At 38.6% G+C, this 27,044-nt stretch overlaps 1 protein-coding gene across 8 annotated transcripts in view; it reads left to right on the top strand.

Moving 5' to 3' along the window:
* The window catches only part of LOC106882535 (ribosomal oxygenase 1), a 42,200-nt gene that overhangs the window by 3,093 nt on the left and 12,063 nt on the right, over positions 1–27,044 (top strand). For 2 of the 8 annotated variants that reach the window (XM_089359195.1, XM_089359193.1), the window contains exons 2-3: positions 15,073–22,595; positions 26,113–26,182. In XM_089359195.1, coding sequence (XP_089215321.1) covers positions 22,570–22,595; positions 26,113–26,182 — 96 coding nt within the window. In that variant the 5' untranslated portion in view covers positions 15,073–22,569. Of the gene's footprint in view, positions 1–15,072; positions 22,596–23,161; positions 23,237–23,955; positions 24,106–25,194; positions 25,389–26,095; positions 26,183–27,044 lie in introns of those variants that run through there. The other 6 variants (XM_089359194.1, XM_089359196.1, XM_089359198.1 and 3 more) reach the window with 6 other exon arrangements.

Genomic DNA, 27,044 nt, shown 5'->3' with positions numbered 1-27,044 from the left:
ATAAAGGATAAAAGTGATGATGGGTAGGTATAGACTAGGACAGCTTAAGTAATCTTTTCTGGGGGACTTTCAGAAGATTGGGGGTAACTTCCAAAAGTTCTGTCAGTGTGTTACAGGAGAAGTGAGTTTAGTCGTGTTGAAGCCGCCAACAACCAAACTTGTCTGAGATGTACACATGTCAGTGTAATCAATCCAGCTCTTTTTTGTTTTTTGTTTTTAGCTATATCCCCTCCCCACCTTTTGTTTTATAAATTTAGCATCAGTTTCTGGTAATCTCTCTCCTAACACTTAATTTAGTTCCCCTTTTGATAATCTGTCCCTGTTTTGCTGTATATTTTTTCATTCATAAAAGACAACGAAATGTATGCGAACGTGTTCACAGCTGGTTTTTAATCTGTTCAGGATTTACGTAATCAAGGCCCAGTTGGTACCTGGACGTTGTTTAGAATGTTCTTAGTACCAGTTTCACTTTTTTAAGGTACCAATTTTATTTTGTCAAACTGTATCTGACATGGAAGAATTTTCGTTTCTCTAAGAGAAGTTGGTTCCATATTCTAATATCACTATCACTATCGGTGTTTCATAATTTGAAACGGTGAGTAGGGGGGGGGGGTTGGCATAAAGCCAGGGTTTGTTGATAATTGAAGTGTTTTATGAAATAAAATTGAGGGGACATTGTCAGCTGCTAAATCAACATTCTTACCAATGCTAGGAACTTGAAAAATTTCGCAAGATTTTCGTGAACAATAAATGTTTGAGTGCCCTATCTCTGAGCGAGCTTTCTAGATGCGATATTTCTACAAGTTTGTTTATATTATAAATCATTATGTTAAAATTACGAGTACCTCAATTTCTATTACTCATATAACGATTAAAATATGTTTTGTGCTGTGTATGCATTGTGTATTTATTGTTTATTCCCGTAAGAAAAACACGACTCGAAGCTAAGATTCGTAAAAAAAAATTGCCATTGATTTCTTATAATTTCATGTACCAATAACGAAAGAATGCTGCTATTTTAAACCACATCTGCTCAAATTTGGACGATATTTATAAAAACGTTTATAAATATTTACATTTGGTAAGTGATTGGAACAAACATAGTTTTATATTTAAGATTTTAGTATTTCCATCAGCTTCAACCTCTCGTTTTTAGCTCCGGTTTTTAAGAAATTCAACTTTTGAAAACCTTTATTTGGCACCACCAGAGCAGCATGCCGGAACTGTCCGACACATGGACGTTCAGTGTTTGTGCATTACGACTGTTTATGTCAAACAGCTGTTATCATTTGCGGGTCGGATCTGGCTGTTAGCCGTGTCTATCGCGAAATTATAAACACTGGTTTTTAAACACTGGACATGAAAGAACGTTTCTAGTTTTCCTCCAACCGATGAAAGAGTCTGAGACAGGGTCGAAAGGTTTGAGAACTAAGGCTATTTTCTCAGTTTACTTCACCAATTTTGTCAAATATCACTTCGAGAGATGGGGGGGGGTGGAGAGGAGGTGCTGCCTGTCAGTAAAGTTTTACGAAAGTTGGCACCAATGCTGAAACTAGTTAAATGGATCAGATGGAACTGTTGGATGGGGACAAGAACTGGGGTCAGGCTTTTGGCGGATCGGGACAATTTCCGGTTGCATTTAGGCTGCCCTGAACCAACCCTGTGTGGTTTTTCCAACGCATCTGGGTGATAACTTTTTCTTATTAATTAGTTCTTGTTTATTATTAATTTTGCTGAATATTATCAATTTATAATTGTGTCTATATTTTGATCTCACTCTTTTACTCCGAAATCCTTATCCCCCCCACCCCCGCCCCTGCCGCCGCCGCTATGTCTTGTTTATCGTTCTCTTTAGTATTTCTTCTTTTTATTGTTCCCAAAGCATTGGACCACTGAGGTCAATAAAAGGGGTTGTTGTTGTTGCTGTTGTTGTTGCTTTTATACCGAGTTCCACTTTGGCTTCCGATTTCTTTCAACCCTCTGTGGTTAACAAATGTTTGACCACGCGCTTACGTGGGTCTATACCCTGTGTGTTGATGAAGATAGATCAGCTGATCTCTTCGGACAACTTGTGGAAAACCCTTGACCAGGCAGTGCTACAGGGGTCCTTTGTTGGTACGAGATAAACTATACGGGTAGAGCACTGCTGTGAGCTGGGCCTCTCCCAGATAAACTGTACAGACCCAGCAGCGTAAATCAGCTGGACCTATCCGAGGGACGCAGAGGGCGAAATGATCGTCCTCCTGACACTCGTTTGGCGCCTGTTTGTTGCTTGCTTTTGTAATCATGTCGAACAGTTGTTAACGGATGTGGAACCGATCCAGCAATTAACCGCATCCATTCATGAGGATTGCCCTTTTCTTGTGAGGGAAAGGCAGGCAGCTTCCTTCTGATGGGCGGCTGGCGCGAAAGAAGAACTGTGGGAGACGAGGTTGAGGAGGGCTAACGTCAGGGGATTTTGCACTCTGGCCTAACCATCCACACCTCTGACCTCCTAACCCCTCTCAGATATTTTAAACTGCAGCTGGAAGAGGGAAGGTGGAGTAAAGGGTGGAGTGCGACTCACTGCTCCGAAAATATTTCAGGAAAGGCGGTTGAGTGATGACCTGAGTGAAATGACTTGGTTGAAAGTCTTGCTTTAAATATGTATCTGTTGGTCTTTGGCGAAATCTGGGAATGGACATTTGTCCATTGTTACCGGGGAAGCTCAAGGGGTTTTGTGTGGGAGGAACTTACCTGATACACACACACACGTAATATGTGTGTATAAATTTTGTGACCGGGTCACAGTTTGAAGAGACGAAAATTTCGACACCACATAACAAACAATGAAATATAGAAGTGAAGCTAACATTTTTTGTATATTTTTGAATGGCTTAACATGAGTCTTCCAAATTGTTATTGCTTTACTTTCGACACAGTTTTAAATCGAATTACTTACTGGGCAGGGTACATCCCCAGTGTGTGTGTGTGTGTGTATGCGTGTGCGTGCGTGCGTGCGTGCGTGCGTGTGTGTGTGTGTGTGTGTGTGTGTGTGTGTGTGTGTGTGTGTGTGTGTGTGTGTGTGTGTGTGTGTGTGTGTGTGTGTGTGTGTGTGTGTGTGTGTGTTGGGGGGGGGGGGTAGTGTGACAGCTGTAAAATATATGAAAATGTTTTCTTATGCCGTGCATATATTATTGCATAGAATTCAATACGGTCGTTTGATTGAATGAGAGATATTTATTTTATGAAAAGTTGAAAGTCTACTCTCTGAGTTTCGTCCTTGGCTGTTTATAATTGTCGTAAACAGCCAAGAGTGAAACTGAGAATAGATTATGAAAGTTGTAAACTTCAAGACTCCAACTTCTATACAACAGTGTTCAACTGGTACTTCTTTTATCGACCCAGAAAGCATGAAAGGCAAAGTAACCCTTGGCGGAATTTGAACTCAGAACATAAAGACATACGAAATGCCGCTAAGCAATTTGCCCAGCCATTTTGCCAGCTTATATTTTAAAAAATCAATGATTCTCAATTCAAGGTAAAAGACATTAAATGCCATGGAATTCAGTGTAAAGGCAAGAAAATAGTCTCTAATTTTGATGTTAAACAAACTCATCATCTGCTGCCTTTCAAGTTTAGTGTGTGTATATATTACGCAAAACATTATTCGTCTCTAGCGCTGTGATATACGAAGCTGAGTTGTCAAGAGGCAGACATTAAACTACATCTCTGGGTATCGTTTCATGTGTCTGTGTGAGGGAGTGGGTTAGGGTTATATTGTGTGTGTATAAATGTGCAGATAGATGTGTATATAAATAAAAGGATGTGTATTTTTGTGGTTACACATGTTTATTCCGAAATGTACGTAAATGCAACAAACTTAAAGGTTTTGAATTTGTGTGTGTGTGTGTGTGTGTGTGTGTGTGTGTGTGTGTGTGTGTGTGTGTGTGTGTGTGTGTGTGTGTGTGTGTGTGTGTGTGTGTGTGTGCGCATCTATATATACACGTATAGGTATTTACACAAACATATTTATACTACTTCATACAATAGACTAAAAATTTACACACATACATCTATCTATCTATCTATCTACCTACTTACCTACCTACCTACCTTCCTCTCTCTCTCACTCTCTCTATCTCTCTATCTCTCTCTATCTCAATCTATCTATCGGATACATCCCTCCTCTCTTTCACTATCAGATAGATAGATAAATAGAATATCAATGTTGAAAATGAAGGATGAGTTATTGAGCCATTTTGTTGTAGGAAATACAGATTTGGAAGTCACGAGGTATGTATTGCAATGAGATCAGAAAGGCCATTTGGTGGAGACATAGAATAAGACTCAGCTGATTCCTTCAAGTATATCAAGAGGTATTCGCTGAAGTGGCGACATTTAGTGACGATAATTTTAAATCTGATATTTAGATTAGTTTGCAGATTTACTTAAGCATTTTTTGGCTGCAGCTCTTTGTTCTCTGTATGGTTTGCATTTCTTTCGGTTGTCCCCCGTTGTGCTGATAAGCAGAAGCATGTTCTTTCAAACTAAAGACGTAATTTGATCATTTTTGCTGTATTTTTCTTATCTATATTTCTGAAGGCGGAAGAAAGGTTGACGTATCTTTGTTTAAATTTACCTTCCAACATACCTACTTAATATTTACGTAACTTACGGTTTGGTGGAAATAACTTCAGCTTTATATACGATCACTTCAGACTCGTCTGACAGTTTCGGAGACAGAAGCGTGTATTTCAGTTTAATTGAAACAATTAGTTTCTGTTAATTTAAGTTGGTTTAGAAGTCAGTAAGATTTTCCCATTGGTTGTTGGTCTGTAATTCACCTTAGATTTATTGTTTTTTTTTTTACCTCCGCCTTCGCTAAGGCGGAGGTATTGTTTTCAGTCGTGTTTGTTTGTTGGACAAGATATCTCTGTGGACAAGATATCTCAAAGACCGCTTGATGGATTCGAATGAAACTTTCAGGGATATTTGGCCTCGTGACTGGCATGAACTGATTAGATTATGGGATCTATCCGGTACCGGACAAGGATCCTGGGTTATTTGTTATATTTACTTTACTTTACATGAAGTATTACGAGATATTCTCAATTTAAAATCCTCTCTGGCTAATCGTTGAGAGGACGTTGGTGTTGCCTTCGCGGAGGTTTGCGCTCTCTGAGTGCTCTTATTAACAATGTTATTGAGTGTGTGTGTGCTTATAAAATAGAATTCAAAGCATAACTAATATATATATATATATATATATATATATATATATATATATATATATATATATATGTCCTTAGTTGAAAAACACCTGTTGTTATGTCCTGTTATTTGTATTTGTGTAATTTTTTCCGTCCTTGTTTTCTTATACATTCGCTGCTTTCTTCCAAGGAATCTAATGCTTAGTTTTTACTTGGGGCTGGCCAGATTGGAGCAATTTCGAGTTGACTGAGGAAAGGAACTTCTTGAACTTGACTGAGGAAAGAAAACTCCGAATGACCCGTCCTTGTTTTCTTTGTATCATCTATCTGAATGTTTTGTTGTCCCTTTCTTGTATCACCTAACTGTCTTCATGTTTTGCATTCTTGTCCCATTTTGTATATATATATATATATATATATATATATATTCATGCTTCTGTTAAATATTAATAAAGATACACATCCAAATGACGAGGTTCTTTCGCATTTGTCAAATAATAATGGATCGTTTCTGTTTTAGAGTTGCAAAGAATATCGATTTTTTATTTATTTTTTTTTTTACATTTAGACCCCAAATTACTGACAGAAATTATATGTTGCAACGAAATGATGTCTCGAGAGTCCCAAAAAACATGAACAGTTGTGACTGTTCAATGCAAGCGTCACAGTTGCCTCTTTTTTTTATTAGTATTTTCAGTTTTATATTTTAACTATTCAAAACCTGACCCAATTTCACGTTAGAATATTTCGCTGCTGCACAGAAGATCGATATATTGTTTCTATTTTGATTATATTCCTCAAGGTCATGGAGCTGTTTTTCTACGCAAATCGAAGATTGTTGATTCCGGAAGTAAATCTTCTTAAACTCTAAGCTTCTGTGAAAGTTAGCGGAGTCTCGTTGTCTTCTCTCAATCGAATCTAACAGGCAATCTTTGGTTGCAGATGCCATGGATCTGAGAGAGGAATAATGAAACCAAAACAATCAAGAAAAATGCAAAACTAGAAAGCGAAACGAATATATAAACCCTTAAAAGTTATGTTTAATAATAACCCTGGATTGACCAATGCATTGAGAGTGAATTTGGTCGATGGAAACATACACATATCGTGTGTGTGTGTGTGTGTGTGTGTGTGTGTGAGGGTGCGTAGTTTAGTTGATGAGGGTATCTGGCTCGTGATTGTAAGGCCGTCGGTTCGATTCCCGGCAGCGCGTTGTGTCCTTCAGTAAATCATTTTATTTCTCGTTGCTCCAGTTCACTCAGCTGGCAAAAGTGAGTTGCACCTGTAATTCAAAGGGTCAGCCTTGTCAAATTCTGTGTCAGGCTGAATCTTCCTGAGAACAACATTAAGGGTACACGTGCCTGTGGAATACTTGCATGTTGATTCATGAGCAGGCCGTTCCGTTGATCGATTCAACTGGAACCCTCGTCGTCGTAACCGACGGAGTGTCAATCATATGTAAGCATGTGTTTTCGTGAGTATGTGTGTATCTTTGTGTTCATGTTTGTATCTTTTCACGACTTAACAACTGGTGTCGGTTCATTTATATTCATATTCCTGCAACGTAACAGTTCGGACGAGGAGACCAATAAGTACTAGTTTTTTTTTTTTTTTTTTTTTTTGAAAGATCCGAAGTACTGAGATCGATTTAGCCTTCAATACGCTGTCCAAGAAAGAATGGCCACAATTTAATGACTGGAAGAAGGTTGAGAAATAAAATTTTACAGAAATACGTTTTAGGTGGTGTAAATTACAAATGTCTCATAACAATTGTCTTGTTTCCTCGTAACATGAGACGAGGATTGGTTGTGATGGTTACCATGTTACTTCTCTGTGATTGGTCCAAATGAAACATAGCACGGATCGGACGTAGGACGGAGTATTTTAAAAGCTAGACTGTCCGCCAAAAACCAGATCTCTGGCTGCCCACCCTTAAGTAGACATTTCGTGGTTTCTTTTTCACATTTTGGTTTTTCAATTTACTTTCATTCAGTGTCGTCTTCAGGAAATCTAACATTGACAAAGATCTGGTTGCCATATTTTACCCTAAGATTTCCTCACCATCATGTGTGTCCTTCCTCTCAGTTGTGCCTTGATCCATAAGACCTGTGTTCACAGGCTTTCCAACTTTGGCCATCCTGTCTTTTCAGACATAGTGCATCTAAGATTACATAATCCAATGTCTCCATTGTAGAAGTCGTAGAATGTTATTTAAGAAAGATTTGACTGCAGTTTCATGGAAGTTCCCTCTTGGTTGTTCTCGTCGTTGGTGGTGGCGGTAGTGACGTTGTCAGTTGAGAACAGTAATAAAGATTACATAAAGGTCTACATTTCTGTTTGCGAATGTTTATTTAGGAAGGCTATGGTTGACTAACACTCATTCACACTCACTCACACTTATTCACACACACGAAATATACTTCTAAATGTTTCAAGGAGAAAATTCAACAGAAACAGAACCTGGCAAGGAAAGCAGTACATTAAACGGAAATAATGAAGAGCTTTTTCAATTTAGAAACGTCATTGTGGTTGTGTGGGGAATTTATTAACATTGACAAGACCAGACCTACAATTGTTTCAGTTCATCATTTACAGCTTAAAAATTAACCGAATTTAATTTAATTTAACTAAATTAATTTGATTAATTACTACAAGTGAGAATATCTTCAGGGAAGGATGTACAAAGAAATTTATCATATTTAAAATAAAATGAAAACATAAAAACAGGAAGAATACAGTGTACCATATAGTTTAAAAAATATATATACACAGCTACAGCTATAGAAAAAGACAGTTATATATATATATATATATATATATATATATATATATATATATATATATATATATATAGAGAGAGAGAGAGAGAGAGAGAGAGAGAGAGAGAGAGAGAGAGAGAGAGAGAGAGAGAGAGAGAGAGAGAGAGAGAGAGAGAGAGAGAGAGAGAGAGAGAGAGCCCAACGAGAGTCCATATGGTCAAACGATATGCTAGAAATAACAGCCAAGTTTCTCTTAAAAAGGTATGTATTTGGGTTCACGACATATTGGAAAAAGATGGGATGGTCACTGTTGGAATATCTCTGATCTTAATTTTGTTCAGCTGCAACTAAATAACACCACCACTAACAACAACAACAACAACATGTCTACGATTCCATTTCTGTAATTAATGTCATCATTTCACAAATCTTCAGTTGATCAAAGCATTTCAAGTGGATTGTGTTGAATGAAACAAAACCATTTCTTGGAGCTGAGCCAAGAACAAGGATTCATTCTTTTGCTTTGATTTACCAAAGAAGCTGGCACCATCAGATTACTTTGGTCTGCGCATGCTCCACAATTCTACAGAATCATCCTACCTTCCACTCTCTCCCCCCCTCTCTCTCTCTTGTCAACGAGTTAGAAATTTACATAATGGCTGCCACAATTGCAAGAAAATATTTTACAATTTTGGGGTTTTGTTTTCTTTTTGCAAGAATGAGATTGTTGAGGATGAGAGAAAGAGTGGGGTGGGAGTGGGGGGGATAGTTTTGGTTTGTTTTCAACATGCTAATTGGTTATTTTTTTTTATGCTTGTTACAGAAAATCATTCTATTAAAATTTGGCATTTCAGTAATCTGAATGGCCAACGTACAATAATGCACATATTTACATAACTCACTTAATAAGTACTTGCCAAAAATATGCCACTACCATTTTCTTGTAGCACTTGCAGCTCTTTAAGAGTTCTTATTTTCTTGTTTCCTTTTCTTTCTTTTGTTGTTGTGTAATAACAATGGACATGCTTTTTTTTTAATTTCTTTTTTTTTCTGAGTTGTTGTATTGCAGGATGTAGTTACTGGGGTAACCACCACCACCACCATCTCCACCACAGGGAATGTCGTCAATGAATGCCATTTGTAGCTCAGTGTGAAACACAGAATGTAAACGTTCAAACAACCACACACACACATACATTATTTACATTTGACAGATATTTGTCCTCATCTTATTTGTTGTTAACATAACGTTTCGGCTGATGTACCCTCCAGCCTTCATCAGGTGTCTTGGGGAAACTTCGAACCTGAGTTCTCATTCCTAAGGTATTTTTCGCTACTATAATAATAATGATAATAATAATAATAACAATGATGACTCGACATAACCAAACGATATCATCTGTATATGGAAATTGCTTGCATTCAGATGACGATTGCTGTAAGCAACATTTTTGCCATAGTGATGTGTATGTAAACCATTGCAGTGATAGTGGTGGTGGTGGTGGTGGTGCTGTTGATGATGATGATGATGATGATGATGATACTGCTGATGCTACTGGCACTGGTAGCAGTAGTAGTAGCAGCAGCAGCAACACCAGCTGTAACTGATATAGTTTAGCAACATGAGTAAATCTGCCATTTAATTAGGGACTTAAGTTATTAGAGAAGAAGAAGAGAAACCAAATATCTCATCACACGGCAGCATCATTTAATGGAACGGCAGCAGCAGCAGCAGCAGCGGGCGGCCGTCTTCTCCGGATCCAATTTTAGTTAGACATTATATCAAGAAAGTGTCAGCCTGTCTGAGCTATTAAAAACTGTTTAAAGACTGAACAGTTGTGATAATGATGTTGATGGAGATTATGATGATGATGGTGGTGGTGGTGGTGGTGGTGGTGGTGGTGGTGGTGGTGGCGGTGGCGGTGGTACTTGGCTATTCAATTGACTTCTTTGTATTTTGTTTTTGTTTTTTTATATATAGCTGTCTTCAGCTGGTTAATTTTACGAGCAGGACCACTTGGCCATTGTTGATATTCCTGTAGATCTGTGGCTCTGTTCCTAAACTGTAATCTTATCTCGGCATTAATGATATTAAATACAACACTGCATCTTATATTGAGCAGAAACACATGTGTCTACACTTTCAAACCAAGAATAACCACAGTTGATAAAGAACGGCTACAACATCGTCATCGTCACCGTATGGGGGAATAAATTTGTATGTGTAGACAAACACAACCATCCTTGCAGCAGCTCTTCTGCTTGCCAGTGCTGGTCCAAACTATCCAACCCATGCCAGCATGGAGTACAGATGTTTAAGGATGATGATGATGATGGCATGGCACAGAATCCTGTTGCCAAACATAGGGTGTTTCAGCAGCCACCCTCTTGACCAAGGGCAGCACTTGATGTAGGCCTCCGTGTTGAGTCTGAGGCCGTGTGGGAAGATGAATGGAGGCATAACATCGCCATTACTACTGACCACTCCGAACACCATGCTGCTGACTGGATGTTTGATTTTTATCGCTCTCAGTACATGGTTTGAGGACAGGGCAAGCCAACAGTTGTTCTGTGTGTTCACCATCTGATCTTGACAGAAATTTTTCTCATCTGAGAAAAACTAAAGCAAGTTCGGTTGGAGAGGATGCTTGAGTTTGTTCAAAAGCTTCGTAGCACGGTTTTTGCCCCTTGTTCTTGAAGGCTTAGGATAAGAATTGGCCCTTTCTCATCTTGTATGAGGAATACTGAATGTCTTTATGTACTACCTGCCGGATAAGAAACTCAGACACTACCATGTCCCTGATTGACTTGGAGGGATTGTTGTCAATCATGGCCTGGGTCTCACCAATAAATTCAGGAGTTCTTTTCTTACCAGAATGATCAGAGTTTTCCGAGCTGCCGTACCTTCATAATCACCTACTCTTTCATCCGACTCTTTCTGAATCCTCTGCACTGTCCTCACATTGGAAACCCAAACACTCTGAGATGTTCATTTTGGAGCTTCCGGTGTGAATGCCAAGCAGGACAAAGTCGCGTATTTTCCTTGCCTTCGAAACCTAGGAGTAGATGGAACAGGGACAACGGACGAAGGGCTATACTCTTTATGTTGCATGTCTTGTTTCTCTGTTTGTTTTTTTTCGTTGTTCGAAAAAAAGTTCGTTTTCTGTTTTCGTTTCTCATTGTGTTTAACGTTTTTCTTGTGATGTCCTGTACCCATATACGCATGAATGTATACATATAGATGTAGGTATGTACATATATGTATGGATATATGCATATGTTTATATATTATAATATGATCGAACGCCATACATCCTTTCCCAAGTAAGTTTTATATATATATATATATATATATCATCATCATCATCGTTTAACGTCCGCCTTCCATGCTAGCATGGGTTGGACGATTTGACTGAGGACTGGTGAAACCGGATGGCAACACCAGGCTCCAATCTAATTTGGCAGAGTTTCTACAGCTGGATGCCCTTCCTAACGCCAACCACTCCGAGAGTGTAGTGGGTGCTTTTACGTGTCACCCGCACGAAAACGGCCACGCTCGAAATGGTGTCTTTTATGTGCCACCCGCACAAGCCAGTCCAGGGGCACTGGCAACGATCTCGCTCGAAAATCCTACGGGAGCCAGTCAGGCGGTACTGGCAACGGCCACGCTCAAAATGGTGCATCTCATGTGCCACCCGCACAAGAACCAGTCCAGGGGCACTGGCAACGATCTTACTTGGCTTGCCGGGTCTTCTCACGCACAGCACATTTCCAAGGGTCTCGGTCAGTAGTCATCGCCTCGGTGAGGCCCAATGTACGAAGGTCTTGCCTCACCACCTCAGCCCAGGTCTTCCTGGGCCTACCTCTTCCACGGGTTCCCTCAACTGTTAGGGTGTAGCACTTTTTCACGCAGCTATCCTCATCCATTCTCACCACATGTCCATACCAGCGCAATCGTCTCTCTTGCACACCACAACTGATGCTTCTAATGTTCAGCTTTTCTCTCAAGATACTTACACTCTGACGGGTATTCACATTGACATTACACATCCAACGGAGCATACTGGCTTCATTCCTTGCGAGCCTACGTATGTCCTCAGCAGTTACAGCCCATGTTTCACTGCCATGTAGCATGGCTGTTCGTACGCATGCGTCATACAGTCTGCCTTTTACTCTGAGTGAGAGTCCCTTTGTCGCCAGCAGGGGTAAGAGCTCTCTAAACTTTGCCCAGGCTATTCTTATTCTAGCAGCTACACTTTCAGCGCACCCACCCCCACTACTAACTTGGTCGCCCAGATAGCGGAAGCTATCGACTACCTCTAGTTTTTCACCCTGGAATAAGATAGAAGTTGTTTCCTGTTTGTTTACAGTCTTTATTGCACCTGAACATCTGCCACAAACAAAAACTAAATTGCTAGTTAACCTGCCTTTGATGTTGCTGCACCTCTTATGTGTCCATAGCTTGCACCGGGTACATCTTATAGAGTTACTACCTACTCCTTTTCTACATACTGAGCAGGGCCATCTACCTGAAGGGGTTTGTGTTTTATCTACCTTCCTACTTATTAGGATTTTGGTTTTAGCTAGGTTGACTCTAAGGCCCTTCAATTCTAGACCTTGCTTCCACACCTGAAACTTCTCCTCTAGTTCTGATAGTGACTCCGCAATTAGGGCAAGGTCATCAGCATAGAGAAGCTCCCAGGGGCAACCTGTCTTGAACTCCTCTGTGATTGCCTGGAGGACTATGATAAATAAGAGGGGGCTGAGGACGGAACCTTGGTGGACCCCTACCTCTACCCAGAATTCATTGCTGTACTTATATATATATATATATATATATATATATATATATATATGTATATATATATAGGTGCAGGCATAGCTGTGTGGTTAAGAGAACTTTGCTTCACAACTATAAGATGCCAGGTTCAGTCTTTCTGTAGATCACCTTATGCAAATGTCTTCCATAACCCTGGGCTGACCAAACATTCATGAGAGAAGCCTATGGTGATGGTGGTAGTAACAGCAGCAGCAGCAGCAGTAGTAGTAGTAGTAGTAACAGTAGCAGTATAAATGTTATATGAAACAGAATGGAAGCTGGGGACATTTGATAAGGTGAGACAAGTGATAAATATTAATGGAATGATGTTAGAAATGTCAAAGAGTTTGACATTTCAGACAAAGAGTAGCAGATTGACTGGAGACTTGTTCAACAATGAATCCTGGCCAATTCTTGGGAAACCAATTTTCTAAGTTTTCTCTGGTTCCAATAATGTCTAAATAATTCATCAACCATTTTAATGAGAAAGATGGTCTTTTAATAAAATTTCTTCGAAATCTTTGTAAATTCTGTGGTACTTGAGAATCTAATTTCAAACCCTGACAGAACTTATTTTACCTGTCATTCTTCTGGGCTCAATGAAGCCATGTATCTTTGAGCATTTGTGTTGCCCAAGATCCCTATAATACATCCTTGATGGGAATGGAATTACAATGGAAGTCTGAGGCTGGCCATTTGTCCCAGGGCAAGATGGAAGCCTCTATGTGGTCACTCGACTTGCTAGAAATAACAGTCAAATCTCACCCAGAACAAACATTACTGCCTTAAAAGACGGAAGGACATATTGAATAGAGTAATCCTGGTGAAAGGTGGAAAATTTTTGATGAGGGGAGGTCTACTGGATCCAAGCTGAACTGAGACTAAACGAAGAGAACTGTTGTCTGTCTGTTTGTCACCTTTGACAATACAATGAACCATGATTGAAAGGCTGAGTGGTTAGAGCGTCGAACTTACAATCGTGAGGTTGTGAGTTCAATTCCCAGACTGGGCTGCGTGTTGTGTTCTTGAGCAAGACACTTTATTCCACATTGCTCCAGTTCACTCAGCTGTAGAAATGAGTTGTGACGTCACTGGTGCCAAGCTGTATCGGCCCCTTTGCTTTTCCATTGGATAACATCAGTGGTGTGGAGAGGGGAGGCTGGTATGCATGGGCGACTGCTGGTCTTCCACAAACAACCTTGCCCGGACTTGTGCCTCAGAGGCTAACTTTCTAGGTGCAATCCCATGGTCAGTCACGACTGAAGGGGGTCTCCTCCTCATGTCTGTCCCCACCCCATATTCCCTTGCCTGTCCACACAGTCGATTTTCTGCCAAATTATCTAAAATTCAAAATAGAATTGTTATCATTAAAATTCACTCAGTCACTCTGTTCTACATTTGAAATGACACAGCAGCTATATCCTCTATTGATTATCATGTATTGATTATTAGGTATTGATTCTGTGCCATATTTGACTGTTGCTATTCTAGCTTGTACTAATTTGTCAAGCACAAAGACCAGACATGGTTGATATATTGTTGACAGACTGTACACCAGAATATTACTGGCCACATTTATGTGAATGTGTGTGTGTGTGTGCGTGTGTGTGCGTGTGTGTGCGTGCGTGTGTGTGTGTGTGTGTGTGTGAAATCTTAAAGAATCCACCCCCAATATATTACTGATGTTTTCTCAGTACATGATGTATGAAAGACAACATCAAGCCTTGTGGAATTTGAAACTAACACACAGCGATCTGAATCTAAAACTTGTGAAAGATTTGGTCAAAGAATTTACCATTCCTGTAGATGTAAAGCTTAATAATTATTACAAAGAGGTTGGTGGGTTTGTAGACTATTATCATTTGAATTGAGCCCAATACATAACTGGTATTTATTTCTCTAATCCCTGTGGTATAAAAGGTAAAGTTAGCCATATCAACATTTGAACTTGAAATGCAGACAATTGAAAGTGAATGATGCTGGCTTTTCACTGCCATTTCTTCTGCTCCGTCTTGTGTTGAAGGTCAACGTTTTAAAATTTGAAGCAGGGTGACCAATTTAACCCTTTAGCATTAAAACCAGCCAAGACTGCTGCCACCCCACCCATGATGATGACGGTGTGAGCTTGATGAGCCTAAATCAAAACTCCTTATTACTGTTGTTGTTCTTGTTGTTGTCATCAGTGTTGTTGTTGCTGTTGTCATGAATAATATTCAGGTTATTTTGATATTTGGTAAATTTACAAGTCATGCAATTATAGTGTTAGTCTGTTTCTCAAACGGTGTTTTTTATTCTTTTGCAGTCGGTTATCTTGTTGGGCAGGCACAGAAGAAGAACAAGAAGAAGATGAAGAACAACTAGTAAAAGTAGAAGATGAAGAGAAAGAAGAATATTCACTATGAACTCTTTGTGTTTCTTTCACTATTTTTCATTTTGGAATAGATTTATAGACACCTGTACCCACCTATACACACACACACACACACACACACACACACATACATACATACTTATTTATCAATCTCTCATACAGACACACTCACATCTACACATTAAGCATTGCTCTCGGTGCATTCACTCCAAGTCACCTGATTTCCTTCTCTTAGTTTGGATTATATTTCATCACACAAAACAAAAAAAGAAAGAAAGAAAAAAAAAGCAACCAGGATTGAGAAAACACATCATCAACATCATCATCATCACCATTAACATCGTCGCCGTCGTCATCATCATTGTCATCTTCCCAATCAGTAAATTACATTAACGACAGTCATAACCATAACAACAACAACAAAATGGTGAAAGAAAGAATAAACAATACCAAAAACCTAAGAAGAAAAGAACTAGTTGTAGTAGTCATAGCCCCTGTTCCCTTCGTGCATAAATAAATAGATAAAAACAGTTATGAGCGTCTTAGGGAAATTAATAAAGAAATTCTACAAATTAAAACAACATAAACACAACAAACATAAACAACAAAACAATTGTACATAAACAAAAAAACAACAACAGAAATAAAAAAGACAAAGAGAAATGGATGGAAGTTCACCAGTGAAACACCGGTGCCACTTATTTGGGAAGAATGATGGCAAGTTTAGAAACTAATACCAAAATCTGGTGTTGACCCTACAACATAAGTAAATATTATTAACATAAAACACACAAAAAAGCTTAGATATAAAGTATGTTAAGGAAAACACCCTGAAAATGAAGCCCCTGGGTGGGAAATATTGATAAGAAGCTGCTTAAATATAGACAAAAGAAGTACTTTTATAAATATAAACAATGTAGAAGAGTATTGTAGTTGACTGGAAGCATTGTATACTGTTTGTGAAAAATAATGTGTCTTGAATGGCAAAACAATGCAAAGTGGTCTATAATTTAATTATTCATAGTCTGATATGATCTACAGAAGCACGTGGGTAAATGTATGTTCCTGGGGTTATAGTCCACTCTGTATTGTTGTGCCATTCAAGACACATTATATAACTTTAGCATAATGTAAACAAAAATGTCACCAATGCTAAATTGCAAAACATTGGTTCTCAACCAAATTCTTACCAGTTAACGACCCCTTTAATTCCTACTCCCTTCATAGTCAGCCATTCAATGTTTTAAAAGTCCTGTTATATTTTTTATCGTTAAATATTATCAGGAAAAATATTTTTTAGAAAAATTGTTGAAGTATTTGGTGTATTTTCCAACTATAAGCTCTTTGAACCAAAAATCTTATATGGCCCCCTAATGGTCATATGGGCCCCTGGTTGGGAACCACTGTTGTAAATACAAATGTGAGAACAGGGAATGAGAATAAACTCAACAGAAGAATTACTATTGAGACTGAAATAAACCAAACAAAAAGAAAAAAGAAAAACGGTAAACGCTAGAAGTAAGGAAACGTAATGTGAGAAAGGAAATTGTTAGCAGAGAATATCTGAAGAAATAAATTGTTTGTTAAGAGATAAATATAAATTATTTAGAAAGCCATAAGCTTTCTATATTAGAAATCTATAAACAATATCAGAAACCTTCTGAAAACATAAAACAGCATAGATATGTAAACAAAAAACCCACTGTAATATGTAAATAATATGTAAATTTGCGAATGCAAATCAATGTAGATCTGCAGAGGTTTTATACAAATCTCTGAACACAAACAGAAATGTTATCAAAGCATAAACAATTGTAAACAAGAAGCACAACAAATATAAATGATAAAAGTAGAAACTAAAATTATGAACAAATTGAGAAAAGCCAGACATCAAACACAGAACAGTGTCACTTTTTGTCAAACTCCTCCTCCTCCTCCTCCTTATTTTTGTTCTTTGCTTGTTCTTTCTCATTCTTTGACGCCTGCAAAACATGGGGTTTTTTTTCATCACTTTCTTTGTTTTGTCCTTTTTATTTTTTGATAATATAAAATAACAGTTATAAACTGAGGTTGAGCCAGTTAACTGTACCTCTAACCCTAGAACATTGGTCTTGTGCCTAATCCAAAAGAAATCAATTATTATTATTATTATTATCATTATTACTATTATTATTATTATTATTATTATTATTATTATCATTATTAATATTGTTACTATTACTACTTGTTGTTGCTGTTGTTGTTATTTTGAGTGTGAGTGTTCTCTCTTTCTCATACTTTGAAGGTCTTTAAAAAGAAAATGTACCAGTCATTAACTGAGGATGGTAGAATTGACTGACATGCTTTGCTCTTCAACTAATGTTGTGTGCAGAATGGCAAATAGTGGAATCAGTTGAGCATCAGACTAAATGTGGTGTTTTATTAAGAATGGTAAACAGCAGAAACGGAAACAGCATCAGGCTAAATGTATCTTGGCATGTCGTTGTATGTCCTCAAGTTTTTAAGTTCAAATCATACTGAGGTTAACTCAGGCATTCAGATTTAAAGCCTGTGGTTATTCCCAACACAAGACTATTAAGAGAGGGACAAAGATGGTAAATGCTGATCGGCAGGGCGGGGGGGGGGGCGATATAATCAATTGTCCCCCCCCACACACACACACACTCTTCCATTCAATAAGGTCTAGGTCTGTATTTGTCATCAGTTGTCAAAATCATTCCAGCATTGAACAGAATGATTTGCAGGATTTAGTTGCGGTTCAAGTTGAGATCAACTTTACCTTTCATCTGCCCTGGAGTCAATAAAATAAAGTAATGAGTCAAGTATGAATCAAAAGAAAATTGACAGGAAAATACACAAACTGCTGACTTGCAATAAGATGCACCTTGCAAAGGCTGATGCAGATCATTTTTATCATCCCAGAGCGCAGGGAGATCGAGGCTTGATCCAATTTGAACTCTCTTACAACACCATCACTAATGGACTGACTGAATATCTTAAAACATCTAATGAATGGATGCTAAAACTCGTTGAAAATCACAAGACGTGTAAGAAGTTTCATTCTGTTATAATGAGAAGAAAAAAATTGCTGTTGAGTTCAAGATCAAAGTTTATTGATCCGGAACTACTAATCTAATGAGATGGAAAACAGAGTTGACCCCAGAGTGCTGATTCTGCAGTGATGAGATTGAAACAGTGGATTGAAACAATGTCTGGATATAAAGTTTTAACTGCTGGGTTGGCAGAATCGTTAGCGTATTAGACAAAATGCTTACTGTGTTTCATCCATCATTATGTTCTGAGTTCAGATCCTGCCGAGGTCAACTTTGCTTTTTGTCAGGGATCAGAAAATAAGTACCATGTGCCTTCAAAAACTGCAGTACTAAAAACTTGTTATTATTATTATTATTATTATTATTTTCTACTCTCGGCAAAAGGCCCGAAATTTTAAGAGAAAGATGAAAGGCAAAGTTGACCTTGACAGTCGACTTTTCCTTTCATCCTTTCAGGGTCGATATTATTATTATTATTATTATTATTATGCCTTTGGACTGTCAGAATTATTAGTGTTAGAAAAAAATGCTCTCATTTCAGCTCAAGTTCAAGAGGACAAATTTGCCTTTATTCCTTTAAGGTCAGCAAAATTATGTACCAATCAAGCCCAGGGTTTATGGTAACGACTACTCCCTCCAGCATGTGATGAACAGGCCATAGACGTTTAAATTTGAGATCCTTTGGAATGAAAAACATGAAATTAAAACCTGGCAGAAACTGTTAGTTGCATAATTAAAAAATAAAGTGCTAAGAGCAATTAACCAAATTTCTCCTAAATCACACCTCATCATAAGGAAGGAAAAAGATATGTTGCATAATGTTGTCCTATATGATTTGTAAAAGATGTGAGGGTCATGGTTGGAGCAAGGGACAGCAAAGCATGAGCAACAGCAATATGAAGGAAAAGTGTGTTGGAAAGAAATGAAAGAGGAAACCTAGAATAAGAATTTTGAGACGACAAAAACAAACAGGAACCATATCAATGGTCACCTGTGTAACGATGAAATGAAATCAAAATAGCTGCAGCAGTATGCAAAGATAAAATAAGATAAAGAAAAAAGATAAAAATAAAATAAATAGCAATATAATCCAATTAAATGGCAATAATTTAGGTCATTCATAGAATATCATTAGCATTCAAAATACGAAAACATTCTACAATGTTAAAGGAAGAAATTAATGAAGTGAAAAAAAATATTAACTTTGAAAACATGGTTACAGATCGCTCTCTATTCATTAAGGTATACATCATAAACAACTTGCAACTTGACAGAGAGCACGAGAGAGACAGACAGACAGACAGAGAGAGAGGGGAGCGAAAGATAGACAGAGAGCTGAAAAAAAAATGGAAAAATTATAATGATGTCAGAAATTTCTCTTTAAAATGTTTCTATGGCACACCAGTCTTTCATTTTATGCAAACAGTTATAAAGAATATCATTTCTTGAATTTAAGCTCTGTAATAATATTAAAACTTTTTTTTATTTTTGCTAAAGCAAAGATAAGTCAGATTATTTCACTTATCATCATAATGTAAGCTGGTACAAAAATAAAAATGTACAATTCCTAAATATATTTCCAAAGTTCAAGCCAATCAAAAATACCTTGGGTTGGCTAATGAATGTCTATTAGTAATATCTCACCTTAAATGTACTTGTTGTTAACTTAAGTACAATCTTTATTTCGTTACATTTGCCATAAAGGCAAGGACAATCTTTGTCAAGCGCAAACCATCACACAACTCCAACTTGACACAGTGTAATAAAGGACTGAACTAGTAAAGTATTTTCCATGAAGTGAGCAGTTACAAGAGATCATACAGTTACAATTGCATTCCGTTATGTCATTACCATTGCGTGACAGGTGTTTTGCAGTAAAGTAGACGTGAAAGAGGATATTTTGTAACAATCTTTCTAAGACTGTTTCGAAACTGTCTTAAAAAAGTCAACAAGTGTTCTACAAAGTATAATACCAAAAAGCAAGAAGAGAAATTAGATGTTGAGTAGACATAGCAATGGAAAAAGGGGTTTGGACATGTTCTTTGATCAGAGAATCAAAAGTGTGTGTTGATTCAGATGACTTAGCAGGGTGCTTAGAAGAATCGAGGAAGAAGTTTACAGGGATTGATAACGGTGTCCTTACTCTCACTCATACTGAAAGGACAGTGGTGCATAGCTGCATATTTGTTAAATGCGAGAAGAGTTGAACGAAAGGAATCCGATGTAAATGTGTAAGAGAGAAAACTGCAATGGCATGGGCGAGTGATATGTATAGAGGAGAGCTGATGGATAAAGAAGTGAAGGACACTCATAATAGATATAGCCTATGGTAGAGAGGGAGCTAGAAGACATGGGACCAAATAGGGAAGTCTGATCTCAAGATATTTAGACTCACAAAAGACTGCAATGATTTGGCATAATACCGTACTGAAGATAGATCGATAGATAGATAGATAGATAGATAAGGCCAGTTTCTGAAGTTACTCTTGGTTTCAATCCATAAAGCACTTGGCCTTACAGCGTTTCTTCAGAGAAGTCCTAGGTCAACAGGTTTTGGGGTCTGAAGAAACGCTGTAAAGCGCTTTATGGACATAACGCTGGCCCAGGGTAACCTCATAGGCTGGCCATATCTATATCGGACCATGGCCTATGCTAGTGGTGAATAACCAGTCCACTTATGAGTACCCTTCATTCATTGGACAATAAACTATGCTTGCGAAAACCTATTGAGGCAAGTGAAATCAAAATCACTGACATGGCCGATGACAGTACCGCCCGATTCGCACTCGTGCCAGTGGCACGTTAAAAGCACCATTCAGCGTGATCGTTGCCAGGGCCACTGAGTGGCACTTGTGCCAGTAGCACGTGAAAAGCAACACTCGAGCGTGGTCGTTGCCAGTGCCGCCGGACTGGCTCTTGTGCAGGTGGAATGTAAAAAACACCTTTTCAGAGCGGTCGTTGCCAGTACTGCCTGACTGGCCCTCGTGCTGGTGGCACGTAAAAGCACCCACTACACTCTCGGAGTGGTTGGCATTAGGAAGGGCATCCAGCTGTAGAAACTTTGCCAGATCAGATTGGAGCCTGGTGCAGCCATCTGGTTCGCCAGTCCTCAGTGAAACCGTCCAACCCATGCCAGCATGGAAAGCGGGCGTTAAACGTCGACGACGATGATGATGATGATTCTACTGCTCTATAATTTAGAATGTGCTTCTCTCTCAGAGTTATGATTTACTGAATACATATTGGGTCAGGTTTTTTTCAATTGCATGAACTAAAAGTCGGAGGGGAACGGGATAAACTATCTGCATCAACTTGTTATAAAAGCTGTTAGTAATTTTACCTTATACTTATTCTTAGTGCAAGTTTTGAAGGGTGAAGTTCGATTTTAACACTTTTTTTTCAAAGCCTCAATGGAAGTGACAAAGGAGCATATTCGGCATATTTTGCTTTATGAGTTCAATAAAGGCAACAATGCAACGGAAACTGCGAGGAATATTAATGCAGTATATGGAGATCGGACTATAAGCGTAAGCCAGTGTCAACGATGGTACCAGAAATTCCGAGCTGGAAAGTATAGCCTAGAAGACGATCCTCCTTCTGGAAGATCTATAGAGCTCGACGCGGACGTCCTGCAAACTCTGGTGGAACAAAATCCCAAAGTAGCTGTTGAGGAATTAGCAAAGAAGCTTTGATTTGGTCGTTCAACCATTTATCGACACCTACATGCCATCAGAAAAGTCAGTAAATTGGGTCAATGGGTTCCTCCCAAACTTTCTGATTCTAGTCATGCGCATAGAGTGAACGTGTGCTCTCTTCTTTGCTGTCATTTCTCATGAATGAACCTTTTTTGAACTGAATAGTGACTGGTGACGAGAAATGGGTTCTCTATAAAAATATCAAGCACAGAAGACAGTGGGCAGAGAAAGGGGAAACACTGGCACCCCAGGCTAAAGAAGGTCTTCACCCATGTAAGGTATTGTTATCTGTTTGGTGGGATATAAAAGGTTTAGTCCACTTTAAATTTTCGAATCCAAACCAAGTGATAACAAAGGAGATCTACTGTGAGCAGCTTGAGCGGCCTTAAGTCAGCGCTAGAAGGAAAATGACCGTCTTCGGTTTCAGGACGAATGGTTTCAATGCTCAGCCACATACAGTGAGGATGACACTTCCAAGGCTGGAGCAGTTTGAATGAGAAACGATGCCCCACCCATCATATTCGCAGGTATTTGCTCCATCTGATTACCATTTATTCCGCAGTCTTCAAAATCATTTGGACGGAAAAAATATGAATTCTGTAGACGAGGTCAGAACAGTAGTGGAGGAGTATTTTTCATCATGAATTTTGGAAGAGGGGCCTTGCAAGTCTACCAAACGGATGGAAGAACATTGTAGAAAACGAAGGTGGGTATATTTTAGATTAAAAAAGATCTTTGTTTAGGTTAATTTTGAAAAATAAAGAAGTATAAAAAAAAACTGCATTATTTATGGGATGACCCAATGTGTGTGTGTGTGTCAAAAAGAGCCCCTTCGATCATGAATGACCATGGGATTGTGCCTAGAAAGTTACCCTCCGAGGCACAAGTCCAGGGACAAGGTTGTTTGTGGAAGACCTGCAATCGCCCATGCAAGTCAGACCCCCTCTCTCAACACCTCTGATGTTTTCCAAGGGAAAGGCAAAGGGGCCGATACAGCTTGGCACCAGTAACGTCACAACTCATTCCTACAGCTGAGTGAACTGGAGTAACGTGAAATCAAGTAGATTGCTCAAAAACACAACACACTGCCTGGTCTGGGAATCGAACTCACTACCTCATGATCGTGAGCCGGACGCTCTAACCATTACACCCCCCCCACACACACACATAGACATATAAAAAAAGCCATTCGCACCGAAATATATATATATAACCGCTATGTTAAGTAGACGTTACCAAACCCACACCGCTCTGAGGGGGACAAAAGACAACGACAGGATAAGTACCAGATTTCAACTAAAAAAACGCAGGAGACAATTGGATGAAACACTCGATGGCAGTGTCCAAGTATGGCCGCAGTCCATTAAATGAAACTAGCAATCTTGGTCAAACTCCAGTGTTTGACCCGAGCAAAAAAAAAAGTGCAACAGATGTAAAACAACACGTAGTAAACGAATATGAAAAAAAAAAATGCGCGCTGGCGAAGGGGGACGGGAGGACCTGGACAATTCACACGATCCGATTTTTTCCCTAAAGAAAATGGATACTCTTCCCAACCACACGGTTCCGGGTTAAGTCCCACTGCATGGCACCTTGGGCAAGTGAATTTTCCGAGTCCTCTTCCCCAACCACACCCCCGTTCACCAGCGCGCATTTTTATTTCATATTCATTTACTACATATTGTTTTACATCTATTGTTCTATTTTTTTTTTATCGTTTTTGTGACCGGGTGTCGAAGTGGGGTTACTGGATCGTGTGAATTACCCGAGTCTGCACCCTACCAACCCCGTCATAAAAACTGAAAAAAAAAAATACTGTACTAGGTGTAAAATAATGTGTAGTAAACGAATATAAAGAAAAAAAAAACTTTCGTCGACGAACGGGAAGTGGTGAGAGGACTCGGAACATTCCCGAAGGGAATTTTCCGAGTCATCTCCCCCGCCCCCGTTTACCTGCGCGCATTTTTTTTTTCCTATTCGTTTACTACATGTTATTTTACACCTTTTTTGTTTTTTTTTTGTTTTTGCTCGGGTCAAACACTGGAGTTTGACCGAAATCTTTTGTGCTGGAATTCAAAACAATTGGGGGGGGGGGGTCTTTATTTTGAATTTGTTTCGTAATTAAATTTCCGCGCGTTATTTCGAGGTAGTAAATAAGGGAGGTAATAAACCGTTATTTCATGTCAATTTCTTCACGTGGATGTTTTGTTTCATTTGTAAGTTTCCCCATTTGTTTTTTTTTAAACCATTATTTAATCATAATTAACTGTAATGAACGTTCAGAATTAACCCGCTGACATTTTACTACATTATAATATAATATTATTCCTATTATTCCTTCTATAATCTTTATTTCCCCACCTAATCTCGTATATTAGTCATTTAAAGTACTTCTGTATGTTTCCTTCTTTCATTCAAGCCATGTTTGTTTTGTTTTCTTCTGTGAATCGGAAATTTGTTGGATATTTTATAAATTCTTAGCATTTCTTCTACTTGTTGTTAACAATAATCACAATTTCTAACACAAATTTAAAACCACAAATCTTTCTTTTGGTGGGGCGAAATGGTGAAATCATTAGGTCAGTATTTGTGTCGTATTTACTTTTAGCGACCCCTCACTATAATGTGTGTTTACATTTTTATAAATGAATTAATAATAGCAATTAATAAGTAATAAAGCTAAAACAGTAAATATTTTAAACAAAGAAATGTCTTAAAACAATATTTTTGCAGCTATAAGAATTTCAAATAACACCAGTTCTTAAATGTGTTATTTCCGGTTAAGTAAACTCCGTTTTATTTTATGACGAATTCATAAAGCATAGCAATTTTTTTATGAATATTGTAAAAGTTAAATTTACAGAATAACACACACACAACACCTGGTAGTTGTCCAGTCTTCGGTTTCTATTAGCAATCATTCCTCATTTAGTCTTTGTTGGTGGTCACGGTAACTACGTATTTTCACTTCTAAATGGTTGAATACTGGTCCAACTCTTTCACAATCCTTCATTAAAGTTTGCTCCACTCCTACAGACTGTTCCAAGAATTTGTCATTTTCTCCCAGAACCAATATTTCTTTATTTTCAGTTTCACATGTTCTTTAAATTAACTCTTTTTGTTGTCATTTCTTCCCGGTTCACGTATGTCTTAAATTTTCAGGTGCAAATTCCACTTTTGGTATCTATTCACGAAAATGAGTCACAAGTAGATTCCAACACGTTTCCACATTATCTTCCGTAGTCAACAATGGATTACACATGTCCTGACATTGGCTCATCCACACACACTAAAATACTCATAAATATCTACAAACCTACATGTATGTAGGCTTCTGTGTGTGTGTGTGTATATATATATATATATATATATATATATATATATATATATATATATATATATATTCACACGCAAACCAACACCCATGTAAATATGTAATTGTATATTCAAGCACACAAGAACATACATACACATATATAGGCACAGGAGTGGCTCTGTGGTAAGTAGCTTGTTTATCAACCTCTTGGTTCCAGGTTCAGTCCCACTGCGTGGCACCTTCTCAAGCAAAGTTTATTGTCCAATGAATGAGGGGTATTCATAAGTGGGCTGGTTACACCCACTGGCATAGGCTATGGTCTCACTTGGCTTGCTGGGTCTTCTCAAGCACAGCATATTTCCAAAGGTCTCGGTCGCAAGTCATTGCCTCGGTGAGGCCCAACGTTCAAAGGTCGTGCTTCACCACCTCATCCCAGGTCTTCCTGGGTCTACCTCTTCCACAGGTTCCCTCAACTGCTAGGGTGTGACACTTTTCCACACACGTGCTTCAGTAGTTTTACTGCTGTTCTCTCACATATCCTCACCTACACCTTCCGCATACCTGTAGACAAAGAGGGTTCCAGAAATGGAGTAACTAAGCCTGAAAAGTATGTGGACCCTAGTATTTCTGATACTTGTTTACACATGTTCAACAACTACCCTAAGGTAGCTGTGGGGCCTCTGTACACTCTACCCAACTCATCTCAGCTCTACTTTGCTTACCATATTTTCAATTCCAGTCCGTTTTTCTCACACAATAGAATTTCCTTGTTGGTCATATTGTCCTGTGTTTCATAAACTTCTTTGAAGGGTTTTAAGTTGTATTCTGTATCTCTTATGTAGGGTACAGCTGTCCTAATTGGACCTCAAACAACATCTGACCATATATAGTCTTGTCTCTGTTCCAGGAAGAATCGTCAGCCTTTCCAAATGATGAAATCCAAGAGATTGTCGGCTTTGTCTGTTTTCAGAAACAAGGTAATCATAGTTCTATATTTAAGAGATGAGGAATTATTTACATTATTTGCATTTGATGGATATTTGTCCTCATCTTGTTTGTTGTTAACAGTTCAGCTGATATACCCTCCAGCCTTCATCAGGTGTCTTGGGTTCTCATTCCTAACATATTTTTCGATGTTATTATTATTATTCAGGTCACTGACCTGGAATCGAACCGCAGTCTTAACCACTATGCCATATGCCCATGAGCAATTATGGAGTGAATTTTAGGGCTTATAAATCTAATATTCTCCTATCCTTCCTTAATACCAGTTCCCATATGCTACTCATATCTGCACTCGGTCTGCTTAAGAGATTGTTGTGTCCTAGCATATGTGACGCTTCTTTTAGTTTTCGTATTTTCCAGTGATGTTCTCTGTCTATTATTTTAACTTCATCCCACAGGTAATCAGTTTCTATAACTGGTCAGTGCTAGACAATATCAGCAAGAGGGGGAAAAAGAGAGGGGCACAGTCTCGTGTGAATGGACAGTGACAGTGCAAATACCTTAACCACTCTACCGTCTCACCTCTGGCCTCTCCAGGTCTCAGCAATGGTCACCTGAAAGATTCCAGTCATCCAAATTCTGTCCCCCACCTTCACTTTACTGCTTTCTGACAAGTAAAGGTGCATGGCTTAGTGGTCAGGGTAGTCAACTCTCAATTGTTAGGCCATGGGTTCGATTCCTAGTGGTATCCTCAAGCTGGACACTTTATTTCACCTGGTACCTCAAGGAGACCCATCCACCCCTCTGCAGAATTGATGTTGGTGCCATGTGAAAAGCACTCAATACACTCTGTAAAGTGGTTGGCATTAGGAACGGCATCCGGCTTATAGAAAC

This window comes from Octopus bimaculoides, chromosome 11 (genome assembly GCF_046866305.1).
Source record: "Octopus bimaculoides isolate indiv1 chromosome 11, ASM4686630v1, whole genome shotgun sequence".
Classification (NCBI taxonomy): domain Eukaryota; kingdom Metazoa; phylum Mollusca; class Cephalopoda; order Octopoda; family Octopodidae; genus Octopus; species Octopus bimaculoides.
Note: the sequence above shows the minus strand (reverse complement) of the source record. Positions and strands in the feature narration are given on the sequence as shown.